Consider the following 16,189-nt stretch of genomic DNA (forward strand, 5'->3'; position numbering starts at 1 on the left):
GTGCCAAGAATCTTCTGAGATATCTTCAGGGCACAACCACTCATGGACTGAGATACACTGCTAGAGCTGTGAGGCTACATTGTTATTCTGGTGCTGATTGGGCGACAGTGTGGAGGATCGCAAGAGCACTTCTTGGTGTTGGTTCTCTTTGGGTTCTGCTTCGATATCCTGGATGAGGAGGAAGCAGAAGTCAGTTGCTTTGAGCACCACTGAGGCCGAATACATAGCTGCGAGTATGACCTCGTGTGAAGTTGTCTGGTTGTGGAAGCTCTTCAGTGAGATGTTTGGACACGTGTTGGATACCACCGTGATCTTCTGTGACAACCAAAGTGGGATTTGATTGTAGAGGAATCTCGTGTTCTATGATCGCTCCAAGCATATAGACATCAGGTGCCACTTTATCTGGGATATGGTATAATGGGGAGTAAAAAGGCTCCATCACTCTAGAACTAATGTGTAGGTCGCCGATATTCAGATGAAGCCCCTGGGAAAGGTTAAATTCTTGACTTTCCGAGAACGACTAGGAATCGTGGAGAGACCCTCTCCTGAGGGTCCTGTATGATATGGATATTGAGATTTGGGAGCTCCGAGGGGCTTGGGGGTACTTCTTGGACCGATGAGCAACCATAGGGTGAGTGGTTCAGCCTTCCCCTAGTGGTTTGTTATGTAGGCAGGATGAGTGGTTCATCCTTCTCCTACTGAGACACAGTCATAGGGTGAGTGGTTCAGCCTTCCCCTAGTGATTTGTTGTGTACATGGTGAGTGGTTCAGCCTTCCCTAGGATACCCCATGGCAACATGTAGGCAGGATGAGTGGTTCATCCTTCTCCTGCTGAGACATCCTACCCATGCAGTCTGGGACTCATGGAAAGTACCTCTCATCTGGCCAATGAGCAGGGAAATGAGGATAGGGACCATATTACTACTGATGGACGCATCGTGTAGTATCATACTTCCTATGTTGGGATGATATTGATCTGGGATCAATTGGAACTGACTTCCGGTCAGTAAGAGTGGTATGATACACTCTCTTTATTTGGAACTGATTTTGGATCAGTAAGAGTGGTATTATATACTCTCTTTATTTAAAACTAATTTCGGATTAGTAAGAGTGGTATGAGACTCTTTATTTGGAATTGATTTCGGATCAGTAAGAGTGGAATGAGACACTCTCTTTATATGGGACTGACTTCGGGTCAGTAGAGAATGGTATGATACATTCTCGATCACTTCTTCTTCTTCATAGTTCAACAGAGCAGAGAAAAGTAGTGCAGGGCATTGTGTTGATGGCCAAGATAGTTCGGACTAGCAGATGGAGTTCTCCCTAGTTGAGAGGGTGTTAAAATTGGCAACGAGGGCCAAACTCCATGTGGGTCTACTTATTTATGGTAGCTGATATTTTTCTTGGATTCTTCTTGTCGAGAGGTATAGGATTGATCTAAAGATCATACGATTCCGACATGTATTCATGGAAATATGAATTTATTTGTGTTATGCGACAATTCATCAAGGTCGGCCAGCAACCAAATTACCCTCAACATTTTGTTATAAATAGAAGAGGACCTCAAGTCATTTTGCACACACATCTCTTGTGATCTCTCTCTTCATTTGTTTGCGTTTTAGTGAAAGAGAGATCTAGAGGGAGTGCCCTATACCAATGTTTCATTAATCATTATCGGGATAATATCGGCGCAAGGAAAAAATCAGAAAAAATCGTAATTATCGGGAAAAAATCGTTTCGTACAAAAATATTCATTTTTTCATTTTTTTTCAATTTTTTTTCATTTTTTTTAATATCTAAACCATCTACAACATAAAATAAATACATTGACACATAAATATGATAAAGAACTAATATATAAGATGTTTAATATCATTGTTAGTGCTAAAATCACACATAACATTGAATCATGTCCTGAATAGTAAGTCCCAACTTCTGAGTCCCAACTCAGCCTCAAAATATCAACAAAAAATATAATAATGTATCTCATCATGTCATAATGTCATATATAATAAAATGAAGAAAATAACTAAAGTCTAATCCTATTGATTTCCTCTGCCCCTCTTGTGAGAAAATGCCACAGCTTTCCCTTTCCCTCTAGATGTAGATGCTGGTGCTAGTGGAGTTGGCAGTGGAGTCTGTTGTGCTCTAGAAGCTGAAGAACTAGAAGTAGGAGCTATAGGAGGTAGACCACGTCCTCTACTGGTAGCAGGGGTAGTCCGGGCAGGTGGTGTCACCTGGAAACATTATAATCTCTCAATCCTGAAATCCTGAAAAACTGATAAGTCTACTGGATTTTGAATGAAATCTAAAATTCTACTTTCTCCATATGAAATCCAATGAGGCCGGAACCACTCTCAAACATCATGAGTCATTTCATGGTAATGTTAAAAATTTAAGTAAAAGGATGAAAATGAAGATCAAGGAGAATGTCACTTTTAGACATTCTCCGTAATCTTCATTTTCATCCTTTTACTTTAAGAATTTAACATTACCATGAATAGCATATCAATACTAGGGCCTAGACTTTATCATTAAGCTGCCCCACTCAAAATTATTTGTTTCTTTCAAAAAAAAATGCATTTCAAACATTTAGCATCCCTTATAAAACCGCATTGCCCCGACCCTCGGCGATAAATTGGGAAAAAATCACAATTTTTTTCGAAAAAATCGCAATTTTTTCAAATTATTGAGATTTTTTCGAAATTATTGGGTATAAAAAAAAATCCGCGATTATTACTCACAATAATATCGGCTTCGGGAAAAATTCGCAATAAAACGATATATATCGCGATTTTCACAACACTGCCCTATACGCTGCCATGAAGGAGACCTCTACGCTGCCCTAATGAAGATCAAGCTTCAGCCATGGAGAGACCTATACGCTTCCCTAATGAGATCTAGACAGAGTCCTAAAGGAGGAGCCTTAGAGGGAGTGCCCTAGTCTTATACACTGCCCTAAATTACAGTCATGGAGGAGACATCTAGACACAGGCCCTATAGACGCAGTCAAGGAGGATCCTTATACACTGTATAGAGGAGGCCTTAACAAGCCCTAGCCGCAATCCAATCAAGTGTCATAGCTGGTGTTCTGGTGTGCCCTAGACGCAGTTAAATGGGGACTCTAGCCACTGTATTGATAAGAATTTAGACAGCAGAAAGGAAGACCTCTATACACTGTCAAGAAGAGGCTCCTATCTGCAGTTCTAAAGAGCCCTATCTGCTGTTCCAAAGTGCCCTAAATCGCAGGTCAAGAGGTGCCCTAAATCCGCAGTTAAGGGTGATTCAAAGAAGCCCTTATACGCTGTACTAAGGTGTCTTAAATACGCTGTCTTTAGAGGCTTCAATCCGCAGTTAAGGGTGACTGTTCTAAGAGGCCCTTATACGCTGTTTCACAGCTAGAGGGTGATCCTTTTCCGCAGCATCTAGTCCCTAATACTCAGCTACAGGAGGATGGTCAAAGGCAGTTCTAACAGCTGGTTGTTGTCCAGAAGGAGGCCTTACACAGTCACCTAACCGCTGGGATAATGCCACATTGCTGTAGGTGACAGCGTGGCCATTTCAGTACTGTTTGGGTATGATATGCTGGGCAAAAGTATCCACAATAGTGAGGAGCTAGGGGCTGCTGCATAAGGGCTGTTTGGATCATTGTTTGGAGAGACTATAGCCATTTCAGTCCTCTGCTGGGCTAGGCCGCAGGCCATAGCCAGCAGTTGAAGGTCTCTAAGTGTTGCGTTCAGAAAGATAGCAGCCTTGTAAGGCAGCGTGTGGTTGGATGGACTGTATGGAGGTTAGCCGCTGTATATAGGTGGACTGTGGGGGTGTTTAGGGTGCTGTAGCACACTGAGTTTGTGCCCTAACCTGTGATCAGGTTTGCTAAGATATGCTTCAGTCCTTACAGCATATACAAGTTGCCAGATGGGCAGCCTTGACATGATCAGTGAAGCAGCAAAGGAAGGAGAGTCTTATGGAAGGAAAGCTTCAGTATGTTGAGTAATTGGTTGAGCTGTTCTAGGCCTATCATCTGCTGCATTGTGTCATCTTCATGGTGAAGATCTCTGATGTCTGATCTTCTATTTTGGCAAGTCAAGTATTGACTTCAAATGTATTTGTACTATCTCTCTCTCTGCTGAACTATTGAAGAATATAAGAAGAATTGATCAAGGGTTTTCCCACATTGGGGTTTGTCCCTGGCTGGTGCCACATCTTGTGTCCTCTTGTCTTGGCTTGTATTCTGCTGTTTATGTTTATGTTCTATCTGCACTTTACTCTATCATGCTGATGTGATTGCTAATCTGAATATTGACATTGGGCTAATATGGAAAATTGAAGTAAATTGCGCTAAGCATAGAACATACCTAAATTAGCAAATAAAATTGGTAAATAAAATAATTTTCTTTACCAGAGAGACCATTTTTTCAAGGAATAGAAAATGTATCAGTTTATAAAGATAAACATAAATAACAAAGGCGTTGGCACTGTACAGAACAGGGCTTACCAGCAACAAGGAAAAATGGCATCTGTTTACAACTGTCCACATAAAATGTAGCTGGGCCAAATGCAGGTGTAAGAAGGCTAAGACAGAAAAATACAGCATGGCCCACTCCATGGCCTAAACCTCCAGCTGCATGGAAAATATTCACAGAATTAGATCAATATACATTTAAAAATTTTACAGCTGTTAACATAAAATGGTTCGCCCAAATGCAGGCGTAAGAAGGCTAAGTCAGAAAAACACAGTATGCCCACACAATGGCCTAAACCTCCAGCTGCAAGGAAAAGACAATATAAACATTAAAAATGGAAAAGACGATATTTTTGCTTTGACATTTTTTAGCTTTGAAATTTCGTGGTATGACAATTTCATTGGCCACCACTTGATTTCATTTGGTCAATTACCGACCCATGATATCTTTTACTGAAATTCCTACAATTCCATCAATGAATTGAATGTAATTACACCCAAATATTTTGAAGCTGAGAAAATTCAGGATCCAAATAACCATTTCAAAAGAAATATTCACCATGGACCCTGCAGTCCACTGTGCCCAAAAAAATGACAAGTGCTTACGAATATAGAGAAGTCAGTATGCATTGTGAAAGGAGACTGAAGCCAAACTTCAGGTATAAGAGAATCAGAGAAGCTGTTAATTTCACCATTATGTTACTTGTGACAGATATCAACTATTTTCTAATCTATGGGAATTCATTGATAGAAATTGGAGAATGACTGCAACGTTATATGCTTTATTACTTGTACTTCTACATTTATTTCTTTATGTACTTTGGTTTAGAAATGCTATATATATGGGGTTTTTGAAAGACCCAATGACCACTTTTTGGTCATCTCTGGATACTAGCATAATTGATTTGTCATCCTTTCTCTTTATGCCTGTGACAATCAGAGTATGCATGTCCAAAATTAGCAACCGTAATTGTTATGTATCTAAAGGATGGACATTGATGTCTGTTTTGAGAAGAAAAAAAATTTTGAACATCTCATACAAAAGATTTTTCTGAGTCTTGCCTTCCATAGGTTCAGCGTGTCTGCAATAGAAACAGAGAACAGCCATTCTAAATAATTAATTAAAACTTTAATGTAAGGATTGCAACATTTTCTGAATCAAATATTTAATACAAAACCTGCGGCTGAGATCTACCTCCACTTCAAACAAGTCTAATCTTCCATAACATGGAAATCTTTGGTCTTGCTAATTCATATATTCATTCCTCCTCAGATAAATCCCATGGCACCTTTACCTTAACTATCATAAAAGTCACTGACTCCTTTAAAATGTCTTGTAATGGGGGTAAGATTTCTTACAGAAATATGAAAAGCCATGGAGATACAGTTCTTATGAAGGTGCTGTAAAAAAGGAGTATGGAGAGGACCTGATGTAAATATAATACCCATACATGTGCAAAGTAATGGACAGAACAAAAAGATATTATTTTACTTCAATGTTCAAAATGGCATACAAAGTTGTATATATAACAAGCAAGTCCTTCTTAGCGTTTTGGGTTACTGCAAAAGTGTTTAAAATTTACACCATGCTCGGGGTGCTTCATGATATTTGGGATACATGGTGTATGAAGACCCTAGATGGTCCACGATGGATTTGCACATTAGAGATTCCTTAGTGGTTGCCAGAACACAGTTGGACACTTGCATGACATTCTTCCTTAAGGCATTGGAGATCTTCACACAGCTTGGCGACATTCTACATGCTGAACACCCTGCATAGGAGTGATTGGCATGCCAGTTGGGGCAATTGAGCCCTATACAGCATGGGGTAGGTTGGACGCTTGCATGTAGGCATGGAATTGACTTGGGGATGCCTAGGTTGCAACAATGTTTATGTAAAGGGTTGGACACAGTGGAGCACATGGGTTAAGAGGAACATTGGAGTCCTTGAAGACTTGGACTAGGAGCTTTGGGCACATCTTGTGCAGCGCCTTTGCATTGGAGCCTTGATTTTGTAAGACAACACCTTCAAGCTTGACATGCGTATCCTTTAAGTGTAGCACTTCATATGTGTGAGCCTACTTATGTATTTGTAAGTTGCTTGTAAGGGATTGGGCCTACAAACATTTTGTTGCCCACCCTTACCTCTCATACAAATAGAGGAAGGAGAGAGTCCTTTCCTTATTCTCCTTCTTGTTCATAGTCTTTGTAATGTCCCCAAATTTTGGATTACCATGTGATGTGGTTAGAAGGGATTTCCAGAGCTTGTGTCAACCCGGTCATAGGAGCAAGATTACTCCATTGGTGGGTCCAGAGGGTTTTAGAGGAGTTTTATGGGTCCCACTGAGATCACTTACCAAGTTACCATATTTCATCATTAGGAGCAATTCCACATGGTTTGCTCTTGGTTCGGTTACATTCCGACAATTTCCATAAAACAAGAGTTATTAATAGGCATATTTTAATTAATTACTCTTAAAGTGTTGTTTCAGGCCATTTACTTGGAGAAACACCTTAGTGTAATAACTCGTTGAAATGAAGGCAAAAAGATCTATAGAGCAGGATGATAAAAAAGGGCTTTAAGCAGCAAGGGTAACCACGGAGGCAAATTAAGCATTTTCCAGCATTAAAAGTGATTTTAATTAGTTTATAAAAGTCACTTTATTAAATAAAGAAATGAAATAGTGCTTTTAAATATTTAATTGGAGGGAAAAGGTAAGCGAGTTATAAAAAGGGAAATGAGGGGGTCTCTCTTCATTCATTCACTTGTGTTTTTGAGAAAAGAGCTCTTGGAGAGAGTTTTGGAAAAGATGCTTAGGGTTTGAAAACCTTAGCCGCCATAGTTGGTTTCTGTGTTGAAACTATACGCTCTAACTGGTTCAAGGAGTGAAATCACTCAGATTTCACCATTGGGATTCAAAGGAGAAAAATACTTGCAAGAGATTCGGGTTGGAGACAAATTTGTAAGAGCCAAATATCCAAGCCCGAATCAGAGGCTAAGTCACTACTGAAAGAGATGGCGTAGTCCTTTCACTCTACCATTCGAACCACCTAAGATAAAGACTGAGTTTGAGAAATAAACACAGGGATAAGTTATGGCCACATTAGCATGAGTTTCTCCACTAGGATGGTCAAATCACTCCTTGCCATTTGTTGAACCATTGCTACAGCCTATATGGGATTTCCCTGAGGAATAATAGATCGAATCTCATCACCTCAGCTACTGGACGAGTCACCACAATTTTGGGTTGAGTTTCAACAACTAAAGTACGAGTTTTATCCATGTTTGAGAGACACAACAAGTCCTGGGCTTGTGGCTGAATATCCTTCCCTAAGTGATCGATTTTCTGAAGTTTATTATTGGCTAAAAATGTTAAAATTTTGAAGCTCTATGTGAAACTTAAAAATTCTTTGCAAAAAATTGAAAGTTTTATGCAGAAAAATGAATGTTCTATGTTGGAACTTGAAGGTACTTTGCAGAAAACTAAACGTTCTACATTGTTACAATTACTTAGAACGCAGATTTCTTCTTGAAAAATTTTCAGATCAACAATTGTAGATAGAACATAAACTTAAGGATCATATGAAAATAGTCAAGCACAAATATGAAACACAGAGGTTTAGGTCCAATGACCAAGGCAAAACCCCTCAGGGGGAAAACCCAAATGATTATTTTTCTATTAGATGTATTCAATTGTTCAACAAAGTACACACACAGAGAGTGAGAATGAATAACGTCACCAATGTCTGATCAACTTGCAGCTGAAGTGTTCTTGCTCTTTGCTTGAAGATCTCCTCCTACACTTGCTCCAATTCTTCCTTTGCTCTTCACTTTCTCTAACACTTCTCTTGCACACACTCAACACTTGCTCTCCTTCACAATGAACATGCTACTCTCAACTCTCACTTGCTTTTGCTTAAATAGATAAAAAAGGAGAGTTACAAAATGAATTCATGCCTTGAGCCAACAATAGGAGAATCGAATTCCATGAGGGAGAAGTTACTTGACGAGAAGTGAAATTCATCCCAAGAATAGAGAGAGAGGTACACTTGTCTTGACGAGTTACAATTCGAAATAGGGAGAGAGAGATTTATAATTAGACATGAGAGAATATTTAGTGAGAGTTACAAATCGAATTGAATGAGGGGGTCACAAGTGCATTTAATGAGGAGTTACACTTTTGTCATACATCGAATTAGTGAGGGAGAGTTACATTCTCTGAAGTGTGGAGTTACTATTTTATTCCAAGAGAAAGGCTTGATTTGCCAAGTAAAAGATTCTCAATTTAATTGACTTATTCCATGAGACTATTTGAGAATTCATTTTTATTTATCCATTAAAGGTGAATGACTTTAGACTACTTTATAAATAATAGTATAATAATAATAATAATAGTAATAGTAAGGATAAAATATTAATTATTGACTTGTATAATCATGATTGATTTGATTTTAAAGCGGATTCCATATGTCAAGATCATCCTTAATCATTTAGACATGACTTTCTATTTTTGGTAAGTCACTTCCAAATTGAGATGTGACTTACTATTTTTGGAAATTCATATTAGAATTTGTTAGAAATGAAATTTTATTATAGGTGGTGCAAACATAACTAAAAGATATGATTTCTTCTAGGAGAAATTCATCCCTGTGCTGCCAAATTTTAACAAAAAGGAATGTGGAGCTCTACTGGTTATACTTGATTTCTTCTAGGAGAAATTCATCCCTGTGCTGCCAAATTTTAACAAAAAGGAATGTGTAGCTCTACTGGTTATACTTATTATTATCAGTTTTGGTGTGCTATAACTCCCTATTCTGCTGAACGTGTAGCTGGTACTTTTATGCATGAGTTTTGAAGCCCAATAGCAATCATGTTCCAGATTTGTGTGGCCTCTCTCTCACTATGAACAGTGCCATGATTTACATCAGATTGGAGCTGATATTTCAGAGTCAACAAGGCTGGTCTCATTCATAACTTTGACTGATAGTCTAAAAGTTTCCTGAAGCAAAGTCCAGGTTCCTCTATTACGTTATTTCCCTGCGTATTTGCTCAGTGAATATATAAGAACGCTGCTCTAGTTTATTCTCTTGATAATATTGTCATATATCAGCAATTAATAATTTTCTGAGTAATATATATATCAGCCTGAGCTCTTTGGACACTTAAATTTGAATGCACGTTGGTACTGTGCTTGTTTATTTAAGATGAAATTGTGAAAATGCATCTACAGCAGTGTGTAATTAACTGTTTGAAGAAATGCCTCACTGTAAAACTCATTCTAAACTCAGAAATTTCCAAGAAAGTTGGTAGTATACCAAATTGGTATTTTGCACTCTTGCATCAGAAATGTGACAAGATGAATGCACTAGTCTTCCTCTCTCTTGCTCATCTTCATTTGTCCTTTATAAGTTTATACCTCGTGTATCAAAGGCACCAGAATTTCTTGGAGCTTTTGGAGCATCTTGAATAGTAGGATTAGTGTTTCACGCCTTGGGAGGGTTGGAGAATAGAGGTTTCTAATTAAACCCTATGTTGTACATCTTGCCAAGGAGGTTTGCTAGTGTTGATGCTAGCCTGTGGGGTATCTTTAGTGGAGCTAAGGTTTTCTTGGTTTCCACTAACTAGACTTTTGGAGAGATAAAGCATTGCAGTAGACTTAGGTTGAGGCTATGGTATGTACATCAACTTCATCTTTATACATATATATGAAGTTTCCAGTTGTCCAAAATTGTCTCTACTGCAGATTTGACCTCATCATTCTATTTTCTCATGGTTTGGTAATTTCCACTTGTTAGTTTTTGGGACTACTACAAAAGTGTTTACACCATGTTTCAGGGTACTTCGTAAGATTTCGAGAACATGGTATAGGAACAGCCATGGATGGTTCATGATCGATTTGCCCATTAGCAATGGTTGTTTAACCTCAGTTGGATGCATGCATGATATTCTTCCCTAGAGGAGTGGAGATCTCCAAACAAACTTTGGTGATGTTCCACATATGGACACGTAGGAGATGGTTACTTGGTAGGAGAATTCCTACATAAGAGGAGCATTTTGCATCTCAAAGGAGAGCTTTAAGCCCTGTAGTTAGCACCAAATAGCTTGGATGTTTGCATTGAGTCTTGGCGTCAACATAAGGATGCCTAGGTGTAACAACATTCATGCAAAGTGAGTGGACCCAATGAAGTACGTCTTAGGAGGATCATTGGAGTCTTTGGAGACTTGTAGGAGGAACATTGGATACACCTTGTGGAACGCCCTTGCTTGTGGAAACGTCGCTTTAGAGCTTGATATGTGCGTCCTTGGAGTGTAGTGATCCACGTGTGAATCTACATATGTCTTTGTAGGTTACTTGTAAGCGCATAGGCCGACATATGTATTGTTGGCCTCCCTTACCTCTCATATATATAGAGGAAGGAGAAAATCCTTCACTCATTCATTCTAGTTTATTCTTGTGTAGATGTCATCAAGAGGAGCACACTATTTCTCTCTCTTGGATCTTCTCTTGCACACACACACTCTCTCTTGGGGTCTAAGGTTTCTTGAGCTTCTTGGAGCATCTTGAAGAATAGGGTGAGGATTTAATCACTTGGAGATTTAGAGATTAGGGGTTTGAGATGAATCACTAGGTTGTACTTGTTGAAGTGAAGAAGAAGAGGAGATCTCTTTCCTTGGAGGACATCCTTGTGTAATGCATACTTGTTGGATATCCCTGGTTGAGCTAGGGTTTTGGAGAGCTAGAGAATTCTACTCAATGTTTTAAAACTCAAACTTGGACTCAAAATCAATTAAGGGTATATCCGAACTTGAAAATCACTTAGATAAATCTGTTTCAACTCTCAATGACTGGATTTTTTAAAAAATACATAAAATATTCAAATTTTAATGGAAAAATATATTTTAAAGATTCCAAACCATTAGATACATAATATGCAAAGTTTTCTCATGTATATACAATGTAACAATGAATATATCAAAATGGCACTGAGTGCGATAGATATCAGCAACAACATACATAATCAATGAGGCTCTGAATAGCCTACAGAGTTCAAAAACATGCACAAGCAGCTCTTTTTGCCTAGCCTTGTCTTCTTCAAATTTCACAAATTGATTTCGCAATTCCTATCAAATATATTCAATCTCCCTTAATGGTACCTTGCATGAGGCAACTTGGCCTCTTATACCAACCACTTTTATGTGACAAACAAGGTTGGTACATATGCAAATATTTAGAATATCTAGATATGAGAATGTCCATCATAGAACAAGCAATATATTTATAAAAGAATGTTTGAATGTACAAGTGATATGGTTGATTACAAATGAAGGCCCTGTGTATATAGTAGCCAAGGTGCCCCTTCACGAATAGTCAAGTTCTTTACTACATGTCTCTTCAATATACTAATTATTATTAACTATATATTCATGTTCATAACAATGCCTTCCCCTTTAGAAAAGCTTTGTCCTCAAAGCTTATGGATGAAAAGGCTCAATATCTTTTTCTATCACATAATGTCTTCTCATCTTTCTCAATTCTTGGAACCATCATCTTCAATTATACAAGACAATATGAACTTTTGAGTGTGGTACAGAATTGTTGCACTGTGAAATGATCTAACCATCCCAAATCAATCTTTCGTGGAACTTTGCAATTATTTGATATCTGGGATAATTTATGATCATAAGACTTAATTGTGTTGACATCAATATTCTTCAAAACATATGCCAGTTATTTTCGTCCTGAGTGATCTAGATAGGTTGATTGACTGAGATATTTGCTCTTATGATTTGGGTGTCGATAAGAAGTTTGTATGACCTAATTTTCCCTTATCATGCTTGTGTTGATTTTTTTTTACTTCAATTGTATCATTTCTTTCACGTACTGATGTTGCTTGGTTGATCACTGGATCTTGGAATTTCAATTGTTTGAACCGTTGCATATATGTCTTCACTTGAATTGGATTGGGATCTTTCTAAATCGTGATATTATCAAGATCAGTGTTTGTTCCCTTTTCTTCAACTTGGACCGCTACTTTTAAAGACTTCAATGTTTTTTTGTGATAAGTTGTTGTACTTTGTTTTCCAGTGACTTCTTGTCCTTCTTAAGCTTCCTAATTTGTGTAAGTAATTTCTCACTATGATCCTTCAAGCGAGAAATTTCTTCATTTTTATCAGCGATAATTTGGTCAACTATTTTTTTCATATTTTGCACCAATTTTTTATTTTCTTCAAGGACTGTTTTTGAAATATTGTTAAATTCATCTAGTGTCATTGGATCTGGCTTTGATGTTGTATCCTGTAATGTTATCTTCTTATAGGAAAATGTTAAGAATTGCTTCTTCATGTTTAGGATGAAACACCATAGTGTTTCCATCCAGGATGATCCTAGAACTATGTCACTATTATCACAAAATAAAGATTTAACGATGAATTGTGAGACAAAAGTAGTCTCCAATACTCGGTTGTAGATTGCTTATGTCATATTGCTTTTCATCCCTGTCTATTGTTTCAATTATATTCGATTCAAGAATCACTAATTGGTTAACACATTTAGTAGTAATGTAATTATTATCTTGAGTAGGAGCGATAGATATAATACTATATTTTTTGTAACTATTCCTTTGATTTTAAACAACTCAAAAACAACCTTCTGCTAAAAGTCTTGAGAAATCTTCCATTACTAATCTCTATTTTTCTTTTTCAAGATGAGCTTAGGGTATAAAAGTAACCCCTTGTTTTTATGAACCTTCAAAATTTTATTAATCCTTCAAACCCTAGCAATGAATCCTTAATAATCTTTTATCTTTTAAAAGGAACCTCAAATACTTTTCCACTTTTTTTAAATATAATTTTTTTCTAAATACTTCTGTTTTTCTAAAGTACATTTAACACTTCAAATAAAAAATTCCCTTCTAATTATAAAAAGAAAAAGTGTGTTAATACTTCAACTAATATATTTAGGGGTTTCGTACTCACATAAAAATCACTTTTATGACAACAATGTTTGAATATATGACTAAGCCAACACATGCATGCTATGTAAGGTCACGACCCTTATATTGGAGTCAATTAAATTTATTTTGGTGCACACTTTTTTGGTAACCAAAATATCCTTCCATGGCAGTCGTTTGTGCCTATGGCTGATATCCACCTTTTATGATTTGCAGACACCATTCAACATCAACTGCAATTTAGTATAAACCGTCTAATTTGAAGATAGAATTGAACCTGTTGAGAAATCTAGACATCCATTACAGTCAGTTTATCACATGATTTCTCTTTAACATTGACATTTACTTGAGATATATTATCACTTCATCGTCATCGTCATCATTATTATTTCTTTTCATCATCAAAATAAATGCCAACAAGAAGATCACAATGCAAACAAAGAGAAGTAGGAAATAGGCTCCAAGCCAGGGCAAAACCCCTCAAAAGGGGGAAAACCCAGAGAACTCCTCCTTATAGAATTTTCAATGAAGACTTCCAAGACCAAGACACTAGACCATCCACCAAGAGACCAGGCCAGCCACCCAAACAAAATTTGTTCCTTACTTCACAATTTCGAATCTGAGGCAATCTGACCTTCCACAGAGAATTTGGCTGCCAAAGAGAGAGATAAAACAAAATCCAAGACCAAAACAATCTTCCAAATTCGTTGTCCTTCCTCCTCCTTTTCGCACTTATGTTCTACCTCAGAAAGTTGAATGCACAAGTATGCCTTGGAGGACAAGTTCCTCTCCAATATTAGCCATTTGAGTGTGCCCTCAAGCCGCTTCTAGGCCGACCCTTAGGATTGGCCAACCTAATCTCTTGGGCAGTCTCTAGACATTTCCATGACAAAATATTTTTCCTTTAAATTGATACAAGAGCCCTTCTAGGGGTTTTGCATTATGACTTTGACTGACTTTGACTCACTAGAGCACTCAATGGGTGCACAACCTAGGATAAAAACCATGGGCAAGAAACCCATGTATAAATAATTTTTCAAAACTAAATATTTTCTTTTCTTTCTTTTGGCAAGTACAATGATTACATTAAGTCATGACATCATAATTATGAAGTCCAACACCAGTTACATTTCAACACTCCCTCTTAAGTAGCGAGGTATTCATAGTTGACAACAAGTACAAGGACAGTACTTCCATTGAAAAGTTCTCATAAGAAGAGTCGGATTGGTAAGCCATCTCATAAGTTATTTCATCAACTTATATCAATGCATCTCAACATATCAACCAGCATTGCCACATAGCAAGGCCTTGACTAACAGCTCTATCTCTCCACAAGATCAGAGCATAATGCTAGTGAGACCAATGATTTATAGACACCTAATCATTGTCTCTCAACGCACATACCCCATCTGTATGTTCACAAAGTATATCCTTTTAGTACTTTTGTTATCTTGGAATAACACATCCTCAAGGAATTTCCTCTTCGACTACTCTTGCCTATTGGATGTCCTACCACATCCTCAAAGAATATCGGAAACCAGATGGTTACCCAATCCTTCATTCGTTCTTCATAACATGAAGACAAGAATGATGTGTTTATCTCTCTCTCATGGCCTTCACTAAGACTTACGACTGTTAGTCCTGATCTAGTCCATGACACATGAAGTAGAGAACTATATCTATCACTCCCTGTTAACCAAGGAGGATCTAATCATTCCTATACAAGGAATTTACTCAAGCTCCCTCTTACCATGGGACTTACACAAGCTCTCTAGGAACTTGTTTCCAACAGCAGCTAACTGCTTCTTTGATGGAGATCATAGTACTATCAGCCGCTTGAAGGGCTCCTCTTTCTTCTTCATCATGTCATGGGTGAACTTCAACTTCTTCATCAAGGAGCCTTCTTCTTCATAACTTTTTCATAGGGCATGGGCCATCTTTTGCATCACTTTCTCTTCAACGAAACATAGGATTGAACCAATAGTCATGTCATCCTTCTCCTCATCAGAAAGTGATCTTTTAGTCCACATCTAGCCATTCTTCATACAGCTACCTCTTTCAAGTCATGCTTCTTTCAGGATCTTCCATCCAATCACATGAGTACTAGTTGTAGGTGAAATTCTACAACTCTCTTCCGGTAGCCCTGTTTTAATTCAGCCAGATGATATCAAAAAACAAATCAAAATGAACATCAAATCAAAGTTACCTTTTTATGATGGCCCTTCATCATGACATCTTCTTTATCACTTGCATATTCATGAGCTAATCATTATTGAGCTCGATCATGGCTCCCTCTTCAACATCCGTAAAGAGATCTTACCAGGACATGATCATCAAACTATCTGCAACCTGCTATGGAGTCATCATATCCTTCTTTAAAGTGAAACATCTCCATATAGTAGGATCGTGTAGCATATCATGTCTTCATCAATTTCATGGTCTTCAATTTTCATCAGAGCCTTTCGCGGAACATATCTTAGCCAGTCATCTAGCCCTGTTCCTCATTTCCAAGATGAGGTCCATCATGTTGCAACTTGAACCAGCAAGCTTCTTATGAGGCCTGCTCAAAAACAGTGATATCATCATAGTCATTCTTCCCAAGGTGAAGAACTCATTTTATGTCATCACAAAGGAGGATCCATAAATGATCCTTGCTTGCAGCAGAATCTTCATATCGGCTAGTTGTCTGCTATATCAGGTTCATAAATTATTTCGTACGTTGTCTTTAACTTTACCAAGCATCCACAGTTGCACAATTATATCATGAATCTA

At 37.7% G+C, this 16,189-nt stretch overlaps 1 protein-coding gene across 1 annotated transcript in view; it reads right to left on the bottom strand.

Annotated features, from left to right (window-relative positions):
• LOC149154054 (gamma-secretase subunit APH1-like protein) overlaps positions 1 to 16,189 on the bottom strand; it is a 140,282-nt gene that overhangs the window by 15,074 nt on the left and 109,019 nt on the right. The window contains exon 4 of the mRNA XM_089440562.1: positions 4,499 to 4,624. Within this exon, the coding sequence (XP_089296688.1) occupies positions 4,499 to 4,624 (126 nt within the window). The remainder of the gene's footprint in view (positions 1 to 4,498; positions 4,625 to 16,189) is intronic.

This window comes from Pinus tabuliformis, chromosome 9, assembly GCF_031772625.1.
Source record: "Pinus tabuliformis cultivar Carrire ecotype Pingquan chromosome 9, CPIR1, whole genome shotgun sequence".
Classification (NCBI taxonomy): Eukaryota; Viridiplantae; Streptophyta; class Pinopsida; order Pinales; family Pinaceae; genus Pinus; species Pinus tabuliformis.